This window comes from Nansenia antarctica (assembly GCF_963989245.1).
Source record: "Nansenia antarctica genome assembly, chromosome: 5".
NCBI lineage: Eukaryota > Metazoa > Chordata > Actinopteri > Argentiniformes > Microstomatidae > Nansenia > Nansenia antarctica.
In genome coordinates this window covers 36978816-36994457 of record NC_137690.1, presented here as the reverse complement: position 1 = coordinate 36994457, position 15642 = coordinate 36978816, and the positions used below count along the sequence as shown (strand labels likewise).

General features: G+C 41.0%; 1 protein-coding gene across 1 annotated transcript in view; it reads right to left on the bottom strand.

Moving 5' to 3' along the window:
• The window catches only part of eef2l2 (eukaryotic translation elongation factor 2, like 2), a gene marked incomplete at its 5' end in the record, with an annotated part of 32666 nt that extends 17920 nt beyond the window's left edge, over positions 1-14746 (bottom strand). The window contains 8 exons of the mRNA XM_080531601.1: positions 44-182; positions 438-551; positions 682-787; positions 1958-2142; positions 2396-2607; positions 4172-4353; positions 6389-6603; positions 14600-14746. Coding sequence (XP_080387727.1) covers positions 44-182; positions 438-551; positions 682-787; positions 1958-2142; positions 2396-2607; positions 4172-4353; positions 6389-6603; positions 14600-14746 — 1300 coding nt within the window. The remainder of the gene's footprint in view (positions 1-43; positions 183-437; positions 552-681; positions 788-1957; positions 2143-2395; positions 2608-4171; positions 4354-6388; positions 6604-14599) is intronic.
• Between the last annotated feature and the right edge of the window lie 896 nt (positions 14747-15642).

The window sequence follows — 15642 nt, the reverse complement described above, 5'->3', positions numbered from 1 at the left end:
TGTGACACTTGGCCTTTTTTCAAGGTGTTTCTTCCTGACTCACCTATAGCAACCTCGTCGTCCATAGGCCCCTCATAAAGCAGCTCACAGCGGTACTTTTGGGCCGTCACGGGTGAAGGCAGGTGGATGGTGATCATCTGGAGAAGAGCTTCTCCTGCTGGCAGCCAACGGCGCATCACGGCCTAGGGGACAACAATAACACAGTGGCAACATTGTTCATGAAATTCATGTAGCTACACGTTCAATATGTCCAACTCTAGTATTGTTGGATGCATGTGGATTATTGCTCCCTGCATTGACTATGCCATTCTAATTGCTGCTTGTGGATTAATAAAGTCATATTGAACTGAATCAAGAGGTGAAATTTGGGACATATGGCAAAGGATTTTCATTTTAGGAACTCCCACACCTGTAACCTCAACATCTCTTTGGACTACCTTCAGGAGTTGTTTCCCTTCCTTGTCTTTGTCATCAGCATCAAGCTTCACATTCAGTTTCTGGATGAGCTTCTGGGTCTCCTCTGTCTTGAAGTTCATGATAGCGTCAAAAACCTTTGGTGAAAAAGTAAATCAATTGAAAGTCTACTTACCCCAGATGTGTCTAGTTCCCTGGCAGCAACACATTTTCTCTTAATTTCCACTCATTTTAATGTGATTAACCCTTTCATTCCCTTAAACAAACCTTGAAAATAGGATCCAAAACAAGTTGGCAGAATGTTCGTGGAAGCTTGGTGCCCTCTGCATTCTTGTCTGTCTTGCTGAATTTTCCAGTAGCAGGATCGAAGTACCTGAATAACACACACAATCATCAGTTCATTACTTTAGTATGTTCATAGCTTGGGTTTATGTCACTGGCTTGGACCACTTGATTTCCATTCATATGTATGTGGATCCAATCCAAGGCAGATGGATCATACTGTACCTGGCATCTTTATCGTCTGTACTACCCTTCATCTTAGACCTTGATTGCTACCTTTATGATAGTTATATAAAAAAATGTGCTTATGTATTTTTTGTTTAATATAAATAATTAGTTTATTTCATATTTTATTTTATGCCCTTTGAGATTATTCTCATATAATTGTTAACTCGCTTTATAAATAATACATTATTTGTATAACTGCATAATTTAATAATTTAGCAGATGCTTTTAATCCAAAACGATTTACAATTACGAATTACAGGGACATTCCCCCTGGAGTAACTGAGGGCTAAGTGCCTTACTCAAGGGCACACTAGTAGTGGTGTGGTTTCAGGTGGGATTTGAACTCACAACCTTCCAACTTCCAACTCACAAACTCACAACGTCCAACAAGTTCAACTCACTATCCACTGACTAGACCACCACTACCCCGCATTGTGAGTTCCAACTCACATTGTGCATTGTGAGTTCCAACTCACAAACTCACAACTTCCAACAAGTCCAACTCACTATCCACTAGACCACCACTACCCCGCATGTTGGCAATTCTCAAGTCACATAAATGACCAAAAAGTTTCTTTATTTTTTATTTTTTACCATATCACATTTAAGTGTTGAAGAGTCCACATACGATCACTAAATACGTGAATTGGATTAATCATTTTAGGACGTGTTCAAAGGCAAGGACTGTGTGATCATCTAATTATATGTAGTTATGTGTTTTAGCATGTTGACGTTCTATCAGCATGTTGTGATGTGCTAAACATGCAGTTAGATGTTCATAGCGATGTTCCTGGTAGCTACTAGCAGCTGTTTTGCCTGTGTTTTTATTCAGAGCGACATTCTCCAGTATTTGGTTTGAGGTGTACCAACACTCAAATAAGCATACCTTTTTCAACTATTTTCAGATGTCAATGTATGGCAGATCATTTGAAATCTTACAATCTGCAAACTGAAAAATTACCTTGCCCTACTTGAGGACCTTTTCACCAGACACTGTGTCACAATTGATTAGCTTTGTATTTGAAATACTAACTTGTCCCCCCATAGCTTCTTCATCATGTCCTCCACCTTCTTGGCGTGTTGTTCAGGAGACAGATCTCCCTTCTTGTCGCCCTTGGCTGCAAACTTGGCCACGTACATCTCAGAGAACTGCTTAAGAGTGAAGGCCCAGCCGTGGAGGCCTGAGCCGAACCCAACCGTCCCCACCACTGGGTCCAGCTGCACCGCACAGAGAAGAGCGAGAGGCAGGAAGCATGCTTTATAGGGTCAGCTCATCCTCAAATCACGTTTCTGTGATGAACCGCATACCTTCACTCAAGTTAATATATCAAGATACTTTTTAAAATCCATATCCAGATTATTGCAGCAGACTCAGTTTCCTATATTATGGAAGCAGATACCCTTGTTTTTGCATTGTTATTGAGAAAACAAACAGAAAAACAGAACCGTTCCAAACAGAGGTTCCACTGACCATGATGTTGGCCATGGGTCCGTGTTCTCCTTCTCCGTAGGTGGAGATGATGACGTTAACGTTCTCCACGATGCGCTGGAACGTCTGGTACAGCGCGTCAGGCTTCAGCTGCAGCTCCAGAAGAGCGCGGTCCATCTTGTTCATCATCAGAACCGGTTTGATCCGCTCTGCGATGGCCTGCCTCAGGACTGTCTCTGTCTGGACACACACACCTGGTGAAGACGGAGAGATCCCTTTAATATGGCTGTGGCATGTTATCATGGTGTTCACCACTATATTATCATTGATAGTTTATGACTTTTTTATGAATATAATCTCTTGTGGTATTCCTATGGGCCTACTATGTACAAATATAGGTTAGTATGTTCATGCAATTATGATATACTCAGTTATGAAGTCACCTTTTAGTATTGTATTAGTCGTACGTACAGTGTCTATGGAAAGTCTACACCCTTTTAAAATCTGTATTTGCTCAGATTGTAGTGACAACAAGATCAACAGAGTGTGTTACTTATTCAATTAAGGGACCCTGCAAAGATAAGGTTATACATTCAACAAAAACTGTTTGAACTGTCATAATTGAACTGTTTGAGCTGTCATCATTGAACTGTTTGAACTGTTTGAACTGTCATCATTGAACTGTTTGAACTGTTTGAACTGTCATCATTGCACTCAATGGCTGTTTTAGCATTTGAAGGGTGTGTAGACTTTTGCAAACAAGTCTTCCCTGTTTTTCATTTGTAATACATTATTTATATTCTATCTTTCACTATGCTATGAAAGTGTCTAGTGGGTTGTGTAGATCAGTGCGGGAAAACCCTAAACCTAACCCTAATTAATTGTTAATTCACATTAATTACATGATAATTACATGAGTAATGCTTCTGTACTGTAAAATGTTGAAAGAGGCAATGGTATTACCTTCAAACCTCCTCTGATGGAGAGGAGTATTTAGCTATTTAGCTTTTATTTAGTGTTTATCCTCTCATTGAAGTCTTAATGTAATAAGATAATTATCCATATTAAAACTTCATGAACATGAACAAAAACAAATATTTCTGAATTTGTAAACCATGTAAACTTTACACGTGTTACAATAAAATAAAGTTTAAAAGATACAAACAAAATTAAAAGAAAAGAAAACATAACGTAACGTAACATTTTGAGTGACTAAATTGTGATTCCAGTGTCTATTCGATCATGCGCTTAGGTGATTCAAACAGAACGTTTTTTCTTAACCAATAGTAACTGCGCTCTTCTTCATAACTGTTGTGATTGCCTCCATGTGCATGACAGCGTGTCAGCTGCCGCCAAAATACATCTCATCTCATCAATACAGCTCATTAGATAAACAAATGCAGAGCGCATTAGATTTGGCTTTAAATATTGTAGCTTTTACTCTGACAGATCTGACAGATACTGCCTATGTATATATATATATATATATATATATATATATATATATATATATATATATATATATATCTATATATATATCTATATATATATCTATATATAGATATATATATATATATATTGTTCTTACACAGTGTAGTACTTGTACAGTTTCTAAGCAGTGTGCAAAACTGTAGATGCACAGTATTTCTAGTAATGACGCATACACAGAACAAATTGGTTGTGCTTGTGTTGTACAGTATTTGTCCTACAATGTGTGTTATTGTAGTACTTGCGTATGTGTAAGCCAAGCATTGAAAGCAGGACAGTAACTGCTGCACACAGTGAGCTTTGGACCTTTGCGGCCTGGCGCTCTCATACCTGAGACACAGTCTACTACTACAAGAGCTCCGTCAGTGACCCGCAGAGCAGCAGTCACCTCAGAGGAGAAATCGACGTGACCAGGAGAGTCAATCAGGTTTATGAGGAAACCAGTTCCATCCTTGCACTGTTTGATGAAGGCCAGGTCAGTGTCTTTGAGCTCATAGAACAGAGAGATAGCTCTGCAAGGGGGGGGGGGTGACACATAACAATGTGATGTTAACCTGACAGAAGCCATTTTGACCACACATTATTGTTTCTCACACAGTGGATGAAGTGGGGTGCACAGCATTTCAGGTAGTTGGTGCAAAGTCAATACAATGCAAGTTACACAACTATACCCTTCATATACCCTACCCTATACCCTACCCTATACACCAAAATGATGATCCTGTAGATGAAGGCTAGCTACCTAAAGAGGCAGTTTAATTACCCATAGAACACATTTTGGATTAGACCTAGAATATTAAAGTAGATTTTCAGAGGAATGTACAGTGCCTTGCATAAGTAATGGGACACTTTTTGGCTCCATTTTACTTTTTTGGCTCTATTTTAAATCAAACAATTACAATTATGTTAAAGTTATCAGCTTTTATTTGATGGTATTTCTGTTTATGCATAGTCCCCCTATTTCAGAGGGTTAGGGTTAGGGTTAACCCTAGGGATGGGACACGGCTCATGGCTTGAAAGGTGTTTCTGATTTGTTAGATGTGTTCCCCAGCTAAAAAGTGGCTTAGGCTTTCTGAGGGAATGAGCGGCCCCAGGTGCAGTACGTAGAGATGGAGACAGACCAACAGATGCGGTGCCAAAACAAAAGGAATCTTTAATTTTTAAAACATTTTGCTGCAGGAATCAACAGGAACAAAATACGAACTATACTCGAAAATAAAAGGGGAGAAACCCACTCTCCAGTTAAGATGAGCAGATGGGAAGAAGAGATGAGAGCACTATGTCACCAAACAGACTCGAAAAAGGGATCAATAGGCTTACGTCTCAAAGAGTGTCACACTGTCACACACACACACAGTACACGCACAGTGAAGATTGAGCATGGAGTGAGGGGAGGAGAGGACAGAAGTAGCTACATAGCAGACAGGTGAAGGTAATTAGTCCATGATGAGACGAGCGAGTGAGGTACCACAGTGAAGGACCGGAGGAGGACACCTAGGGGTCGCCTTGGGAAATGTGACCCCATTCTGCATCAAAAAAGTACCTACTGTAAAAGAGCCTTGAAAGTTCTGGAAAAACTTGTGGACAGATGAAACAAAGATGAACATTTCCACAGTGATAGCAAGAGTAAAGTGGAAAAAAGGAGCTGCCCTATCTCCACAGCACACCATCTCATCTGTGAAACATGGTGTTATGGCTTGGGCATGTATGGCTTTGACTAGAATTAGCTCACTTGTCTCAATTGTTTATGCAACTACTAACAGCAGCAGCAGGATGAAACATCTCAAGTACAAGAAAATGCTTCCAAACTCATTGGACGGCGCTTCATCATTCAGCAGGACAATGACCCTACAGTAACTGCCATAGCAACCAGGGAGTTTGTCAGGGCTAAAAAGCTGAACATTTAATTTGCTGACTGAATATGGCTGAAGTACAGGCCTGGCAGAGCATCACCAGAGAAGATACCCAGCATCACCATGGGGTCAATTGGTCACAGACTTTGGACAATTATTGCATGCAAAGGATTGTTGACCAAATACTAAACATGAGTGCTTAACGTTTGATAAATGTGTTCCATCACTTTTGGGTACCCTGAAATAGGGGGACTATGCATAAAAAGTGTGTCATTTCTGAATGGTAAACCCAATGTACACAAATACCATCAAATAAAAGCAGAGAATCTCAAATGTAACCTCATTGTAATTGTTAGATTTAAAATCCAAACTTTTGGAGTGTAGAGCCAAAAGAAGAAAACTGTCCCATCTCTTACACAGGGCTCTGGATACAACATCAGATGATACTCATCATCATCACAACTTGTGTATTGTAACCTGTACAGCAAGCCATGTGGTGAAGATATCACATATCAGATGATAAATCACTCCATATTCCTTCTGCATGTGTCAAGAAAGGATCTAATCCTCCTGTCACAAATTAGCAGTAGAAAAACATGTAAAGCATGATACCGACGCACAGTGTTTTATTCTAATGGAGAATGATCATCACTGCACAATGCGTTCACAACATACGCCTTTCAGAAATACCTACGTTGACTTGATGGTGATACATCTCTCCTGCTCATCTTTCCTTGTGTCCGTAAACCTGGTATCTCCAGCTCGCGCAGAGGCAATGATCCCAGCCTTACTGACCAGGGAGTCTGTAAGAGTGGACTTGCCATGGTCCACATGGGCGATCACGGACATGTTCCTGATGTTGGACTTTTTGTCCATGATCTCCCGGATCTGGTCTACTGTAAAGTTCACCTGAAAGGGGTTGGATCACATCATAGTTATGATGCCTGTATATGTTACAAGGCTCTTCAGAGGGGGAAGTGGAGGATCATCCTACTACTGTAAATTTCAGGGGAAAAAAGATAAACATTTGAAACATTTCCAAAGTTATCCTTTTTAGATAAAACTGTAGTAAATATATTCACGTCAACAAATACCTGATTGAAACCTATTGTTTGTCTACGTCATCTCAACAGCAGCCACATACAGCGTCATCACTTCCTCTCACCTTTTCCTTTTGCCAGTGTACAACAAGCAAACTTTCATACCATAATCACTACAATAACTGTTACACAGCATCAATCGTTGTCATCATATTAACAATGAAAGTTAAGAAACTAGAACTAACACGAATAACCTACAATTCTAATCAATGTTTACAATGAATTATGTTTACAATAAAGCAACAACAAGCAGTTACAACAGAAGGCTTCGGTGGCAATAACTTAATAAAACCAAAAGCTTACCTTGAATTGGAGGAGCTGTCATGTTGGATAGCCTTAGCCAACTAGTTTACATAAAAGCATTCCTGTCAGGTTGTTGAGTAGGCTAAACTAACAGCATTAGCTAAGGAAGTGAAAAGTAAACTAAGAAGAACAAAAAAATACAATAAAATAATATTACTAAATAGCGAACTCTCTTTTTCTCTCTCTCTCTCTCTCTCTCTCTCTCTCTCTCTCTCTCTCTCTCTCTCTCAACTCTCTCTCTCTCTCTCTCCCTCTCTCCCTCTTTGGGTCTCTCTCTCTCTCCCTCTCTCCCTCTTTGGGTCAACTACTCACCACACTTTGCACACTGCAGTGCTATAGCTATAGCTTATCCTTTCAGTATCCTACTTCATTCTCTGATCCTTTCATTGGCTGGACAAGATCTTAGTTCATACTGCAAGAGCTCTGAAAGGTGGGAGGACGTCCTCCGGAAGTCACCATAGTTACTGTGTAGGTCTATGTAAGGGGGTGAGAACCAAGAGCCTCCAATGTTTTGTTTTGAAGTCAATAATAGCCAGAGGAGGATGGAAAATAACTATCCTCTGGCTAAACCATGTTGCTACCTTAGAGGGTGCTGTTAAGACTACTGTAGACCTTTATTGCTAAACAATGGGTTTTAATCAGGTATTAGGTGGCATGTGAATATACAGTATTTAGTATAGGTGTATCTAAAATTAGAACTTTAGAACTGTTTCACTAGTTTTTATTGTTTAGAAATTCACTGAGTAGGAAGGTCCTCCTCTTCCTCCACTGGTTAGATCAGCTATATGCAAGGTGTGCATGGTGGTGTTGAATGTGTCACTGCCACCTGGATAACTCTGTATCTGTAGCTGTCTCTCCTCCTGTGCACCTTAAACTTTCCTGTGTAGGGTAGCAACCTCCTGATGGGTGTATCGCCCCGACCTAGAGACTTTCAAGACTGCTTACAACTCACTACTGCCGTGAACTAGGCTACTGAGATGTTCCTGATGTGTTATGTAATGTATGAATGTCTGTCTTTAGATGTGTGCGGTTATGAATGTTAGACGTCCTCCATGTTTATTTTGTTTGTTTATTTTGCTGTCCTTACCCGTCTGAATTACCATATTCCATCATGTTTTCGCTCTGTTTTAGAGTCCGCGCCCAGGCGCCCTAAATCGGTGTAGTTTGGTGCGTGTTTAAATTGATGGTGGGCAAAGTCTAGTATCTGCGCTGGGTATTTAGTAACCTAAACCTATGTTACATTGGGTGAATGGAATATGAATGCAGTCATCCAATATGTCGTAATAGAAATAAGGCCATACAAATCGTCCATCGAATCTTGAACGGCACCAGGAGCCACTTAGGAATTCCACACACAAATCTTGAATGTAACTCAAATGATTTCTCTTGGTGTGATTTTGAGACAGAGTTACAATCGTGTGCGTAAAGTCTGGCACGTCTATTTGGAGAGATACCTTGGCGAGAATACCATATCTTGGAATTTGCAGAGCCATACATGCGTAAAAGGAAATCATAATATACCCCCTACAGTATAGCAATGTAATGCTACTCTGACCCTTAGCTCGAGTCGTGCACCATGGTCTGGTATAGGTGCATTGTGTTACAAAAGCCAAAACCATATCAGATTCTCAGTACTACACAACAGCGCTGTAAAAGCGATTGCACAATCTCTGGATATGAAATACGGGTATCATAGGGAACAGTGGGCGTGCACATGCTATTTATAGCCGGGGGTAACGTTATTCCAATATCTGTACCCCAGCAGGGGCAGGCAGTAGACTACCGAAATGAAAGGTAGACCTCAGAAGATAATAAAACTCATATATGAAACAAAAATAAGATAAGGGGTAGTACAGGTCTAAAACAGCTTGAGCAAAACATTCGGATATAAGGCACATGAACGTGTCCCAAGTTTAATTAAAGATATGTTGCGCCTAAACAAAACAGTGTACAGCATAGGCTACTGTCTGTACTTTACTTAGACATTGTGGCGTACCCTGCTATTTTCTAATTGAATCGACGTTAACAATAACACAATATGTTATTACAATAACATCATAATTGTTTGTATCCTAGAAACGTTGTTGTTTCAAGCTGTTTGCTTGATCATCACTTACCAGTTACCATTACGTCATCGAAAATAAAATATGATATGCTAAGGGGGACACCGTGGTGTTCATGATTAAACAGTTCTGATCCATTCTGATTACCTGCCATTTGTGAAAACTAAATTGCATTGGACAATAACATATTGTATCTACCATTATTGCGGGTTCCCCAGCTCAAGACGTCCTCGGCTGTAAATACTGAACGGTAAAACGCAGCACCTGCTCGGTCCTCGGAGTACTTGGGGGGAAGAGGGAGAACATGACGCACGATCTCCGTTAAATGCTGTGACACTTGGAACGGTTCAGGTCATGTGGACAATGTCATATGGACCTGAACTGATTAAAGGGGCAATCTTGAATTCAAATAACGAAGCGTCTCTCCGCCACTTGTTTTTGGTAAGCAGCTAAGGGATGGGACTGGAGAAATGCAACCACTCTATAGCCTACATAGATGCAAAGGCATGACCATCAACATGATAGGCAACCAATCAATAAAATATATTTGTATAGCACTTCTTCCTTCACAAGTGCTTCTCACCAAAAACAATACTAAACAATATAAACAATAAATACAATTACAAACAATATCGGACTCAGCCTGATGAATTCAGGAACTTGAGTCTAGTTTTGAGGGGCTCAGAGCCATCTGACAGGGCACATCTACAGTAGTTGTAATCTAAAGGACAAGGCCAGCACCCACCTACCCTGCGTCCACTCTGTCACGGGCTGGCCCACCAGAGGGACATCAGGGGGGTAGAGGGGGCAGCAGCATGAGCCTGAGATGCCCAGAGCCAGCACTCTGACCATCCCACCATGAAATCGGTGAGGGTCTCTGTCCCTTCATATGTCACACGCTTTATCTCCGACACCACTCAGACAATTGGGTGCTGGAATGGAACATGGAATGACATGTCTTGCAATACAGATCCATTGTTGGGAGTTTCTAGGTAACAGAGATATATTGTGACGGTGGAGCTTAAGTGACAGGTTGTTATCATAAAAAAATAAAAAATAAAAAATAATTCAGTCAAATCCTAGAAAAAGAATCAAATAAGCACTACGAGCTCCGCTAACCTTTCAGCCTACATCACATCCTTCAAATAAATGCAAAGCTGTAAGAAGCAAGACTGATAATGAATCAAATTATTTAATAAGAACTACACCATCCTGTAACTTTTCATATACATGTTACACACAAATTCGAAGACAAAGCTAACTTTGTATGGAGTTATATCGATGTCACAAATACGCAGACTTGTATATTGACAGTTGTCGGTGCAAAACAGATTTGCAGACTTGCATATTCAGAGTTGAAGTTGCAAAAAAGATTTGTAGACTTGCATATTCAGAGTTGAAGTTGCAAAAAAGATTTGTAGACTTGTACATGTTTAACTGAGTATGCGCACACACAGATGTTTGACGCGAATGTCACGCTGTATGTAAGTATTGATGTCATAAATACGCAGACTTGTATATTGACAGTTGTCGGTGCAAAACAGATTTGCAGACTTGCATCTTCAGAGTTGTAGTTGCAAAAAAGATTTGCAGACTTGCATCTTCAAAGTTGTAGTTGCAAAAAAAGACTATGAATCCCAAGTACAAGCTTACAACTTTCTCACGTCTTGGCTCAAAAAGAGTTGCAGACTTGCAAAGGTGGGAGGGCGTTCACCTGGGCTACATCTCCACAGCCAATCCTATGCTGGCTTGTTCTATCAATTGCAATCAACGCTCTCCATTCAAATAGGCTAGGTGCACGATCTCCCTACTTCCTGAAAGGCAACTGGGATGAACATATCCTGTCTCACTCTATTGGTTTAATTGATTAATCAGCTGTGCGGTAAACCGTTGGAACACACAGTGCACAGCTGATTAATCAATTAAACCAATAGAGTGAGACAGGATATGTTCATCCCAGTTGCCTTTCAGGAAGTAGGGAGATCGTGCACCTAGCCTATTGAGAAGAAGAAGAAGAAGAAGAAGAAGGAAAAGGAAAAGGAAAAAAGAAAGTTTAACATTGAAGATGGAAGCTTCTGGCCACGCTCGTCGACCTCAAGTGAGTGATAGAAATTGTGTGATATTACGAGTACATCTAGCTAATGTTAGCCTACTATATTATGATGCGTGTATCCATATCAATACCTATAATTAGACCTGCATGCATCACCTACAATCGTGTTTTTAGCGTAACCGTTCTAACCTTACTAGACTAATGTTAGCTAGCACTAGCTGCCTAATTAGCATTACCATATTAACTATGATCATTATGTAAGCGTAATTGTGGTAGGGTCAGTCACTTTTCCGTTTCAGTTTGCAATGTTCCTATAGTACAATGTGGGGTAGAGGGTGCATTAACTATGTGGAAAGTTTTAGATTCGTCTACATGCAAAGTGGGGCCTACATTCAAATAAGACTTTTGAAGCATTTAAATGGTGATCTAAGCATAAAATAATATATAAATTCAAGGCCACGACAATTTTGGAGGGTTGATTTCTCCAGTTAATGCTTTATTCTTGTTGATATTTATTTTCTGAAGTGAGATTGTTTGAAATGTTTTTCCATGCTTTTGTTTTCCAGGTCTTGGGAAGAACTGTCCAACAGATGAAACCGTTCCGGCGAGGCATCAAGGAGACCCAAGTGTGGCCTCTGCTGACTCTGAGAAACGCCATCGCTCCATTCATGTTCCCCCGAAAGGCAGACACACCTAGGGTGACCAGGTCCCAACAAACCAAATGTGGGACAAGGAGTATGTTTGTGTGGGACAATGTGGGACACCCTCTGTGTCACACACCTGAGGTAACATCAGTTATTTTTTATTCATTAGCATACCTGTGAATAGACTTGCAAATCCTGAACTATATTTACACTAAGTGATTCTGCATTTCAGCTCTGCAATAGTCTGACTCTTCTCACAGGCTGAGCACCGCTCTTCATTCCTCAGTGTATTAGTGTGTGTGTGTGTGTATGTGTGTGTGTGTGTGTGTGTGTGTGTGTGTGTGTGTGTGCGCACGTACTCACTCACACTATGTCTATTCATAACTAGATGATCCTTAACCACATTGTGTGGCCTGCACAACACTCAGATGATGAAACACACCCCATTGAAACAAGATGCCGTATAGCAGGGTATCTCCGTCAGTTCATTGAGACAGGTATTATAATCTCAGCCAATACTGATTTATTAACTCTGAAGTGGAGGACCACCTACAGAGTGGAGTACCGGTATATGCTTCCGTGTATCTGTCTGTCTCACCAGAATAATTAGCACAACAATTGTAGGGATGAAGCACATCATTTGTTTCATGCACTTACACGTTTTGTTTTCTTCATTCCTAGCACCACCAGAGTATCTTAAGCAGCTGCTGAAGTTTTGGACAGGGTGGGAGATGGCAACAGAAAATTTGCAGGTGGAGGTGGTGAATGGCGCATTCCCAAAGTCATCAACTTGTTTCCAGTCTCTACGCCTTCCCGCTCATTACCATGACTACAACGACTTCCAAATGGCACTGGAGGCCTGCATAGTCACTTGTGATACAGGTTTTGGGCTTGTGTAATGTTGCCATCGGTGTGTGAAGTGATTGAGAATGTTTATTTTTTACATTAGTGGTTTCCCCTTATGAGTGCATAATCAAGACAGAAACATTTATAAACAGAATTTTACTTACGCATGTTAACAAAAGGTTAAAAAATACCAAAGACTATATTTATACCTGTTTTATACTTGTTAATCATCTTATTTTTTTTAAAGTTTTTAAGTCCTTTTAGTGTACTACACATTTTCATTTCCTTTCAAAAGTATTCCATAAGTTAACTCCTTTAACTGTTATACATCTTTGTTTAGCATTTGTTCTAATCTTTGTTTTCATAAACATACATATTCCTCTGATTTGTGATTGTTTTGTATGTGTTTCCCCACACAGTAAGTTATGTATGGAACTATTAGAGAACAGTGTGTAATGTGTAATGAATTTGGATAGAGTAAATAGTATTTAATATAATTAAACATTGTACTCTTGGAGACTCCTAATAGCTCTGCAATGGTTGATACAGAGAGGCAAGTATCTAGCATATTCTTTAGCTGTTCCTTTGATATTATGAATTTTGAGCGGCCTCTTGCTCCAACAACTGTCTCCAGCTGTATTGATGTTGTTGGATTCGCTTCAATTTCAGCTTTCACAAGAACTGACAGTTGTCTCAGTGTGTCTACTATTACTTGAGGGATGTTAGTTTGGTCAGCAAATGATGCTCATTTTTACATAGGAAATCTAAATATCTAGATCCAGGGGTAATCTGTCCAGTGCTTGCTGCCATCTTGATTGCACCCTCTCCAGAAGCTGGTCTGTCAGAATGTCCTGTAACATAAAATACAATTAATTAAGTACTGCCTAAAATAAACATTATCTTTCTTTTAACAACCTTTTCCTGACTGAAACTAGCTGAAACATAGTTACAAGTAGCACAAGATGCTAGTTTCACCTAGCTAAAACCCAGATTTCAGACGAAGAATAATGTTAGGCTATATATTTTGAAAACTACAGGGATATTCGGAGTGTGTCCAGCATGTCAAAGTCCCATGTGTTACAAATCGTGCATTGTGATACATTATCCAAATGAAAAAGTTTGAGAAAAAACAACTTAATTGGATGAGGGCCCCACTTTTTGCATGCAATACATAGCTGGATTATTATTAGCTAGCTAACGTTTGCTCAAACCATCTAACCTTAACATTGCTCAAACTTTCCACATAGTTAATGCACCCTCTACCCCACATTGTACTATAGGGACATTGTAAACTGAAACGGAAAAGTGACTGACTCTACCACAATTACGCTACATAATGATCATAGTTAATATGTTGTCAGCTAATTAGGCAGCTAGTGCTAGCTAACATTAGTCTAGTAAGGTTGGAGAGGTTACGCTAAAATCACGATTGTAGGTGATGCATGCAGGTCTAATTATAGGTATTGATATGGATACACGCATCATAATATAGTAGGCTAACATTATCTAGATGTACTCGTAATATCACACAATTTCTATCACTCACTTGAGGTCGACAAGCGTGGCCAGAAGTTTCCATCTTCAATGTTAAACTTTCTTTTTTCCTTTTCCTTTTCCTTTTCCTTTTCCTTTTCCTTTTCCTTTTCCTTTTCCTTTTCCTTCTTCTTCTTCTTCTTCTTCTTCTTCTTCTTCTTCTCAATTTGAATGGAGAGCGTTGATTGCAATTGATAGAACAAGCCAGCATAGGATTGGCTGTGGAGATGTAGCCCAGGTGTTACAGTTTGTTGTGTTCTGTCTGTTCTGTGTCACTGTGTCCTGCCTAACGTCGTACACAAACGACGTACTACTGCACATCAGGGGTTTAACCCCACCGGACATCTTCCCCAAACTACTCACCCGTTCCACGGACATTCTGGATATGCTTGTGAGGGGGACCGCGTTTTTCGCCAGTGCTGTGAGGTGGATCAGGAGGCAGCGAGGTCGGAGAGCCGGCTGCTTGGTTCGCCTTCGGCGGAGAGGGACGCGACCACCACTACCGGGCATATTCCTGAGCAACGTGAACTCCCTATGCAATAAAATGGATGAACTCCGGTGTCTCGTTGCGAGGAACAGCGACTTCCACTCCTCGGCTGTCTTCGCGTTTACGGAGACCCATCTGTCTTCATCTGTCCCTGACGAGGCGGTGGAGCTAGAGGGATTCTCCGCGTTCCGGGCTGACAGAGACTTCGAGGCGGTGAGCAAGTCTAGGGGTGGGGGGTTACTGTTCTTTGTAAACGAGCGCTGGAGTTCCGAGGTGACAGTGCTCCACAAACACTGTTCCACGGCTATAGAATCCCTATTCATCCTTTGTCGTCCATTCTATTCCCCCCGCGAGTTCAGCTCATTAATTCTCGCGTGTGTCTACATTCCACCTGATGCTGACATCACCGCAGCAGTAGACACACTGGCAGAGCAATTGATGAGTGTGGAACGTAGTTACCCGGACAGTTTTGTTGTTGTTATCGGGGATTTTAACCAGGCTAATCTTAGCCGGGTGCTCCCCAAATACAGGCAGCAAGTCACGTGTCCCACCAGGGGGGTGAACACTCTGGACCATTGCTACTGTACAGCTCGACAAGCCTACCATTCTGTCCCCCGTGCCGCATTGGGCCACAGTGACCACATCCTCATACACCTGATCCCTCGCTACAGGCAGAGGTTAAAACTCTCTAAGCCTGTTGTACGGCGCTTCAGGGTGTGGTCCAGTGAGGCATGTGAGCGACTCTGCGCCTGGTTGGAGAGTGCAGGCTGTGACCAGGACTTGGTGGAGTGGGCGGGGCCAGAGGCTGGTAACAATCTGGATGTATACACAGACACTGTTACATCATTTATCAGCTTTGGCGAGGAGGTGTGTGTCCCCCTCCGCTCCAGGAAGTCTTTCAACAACGACAAGCCCTGGT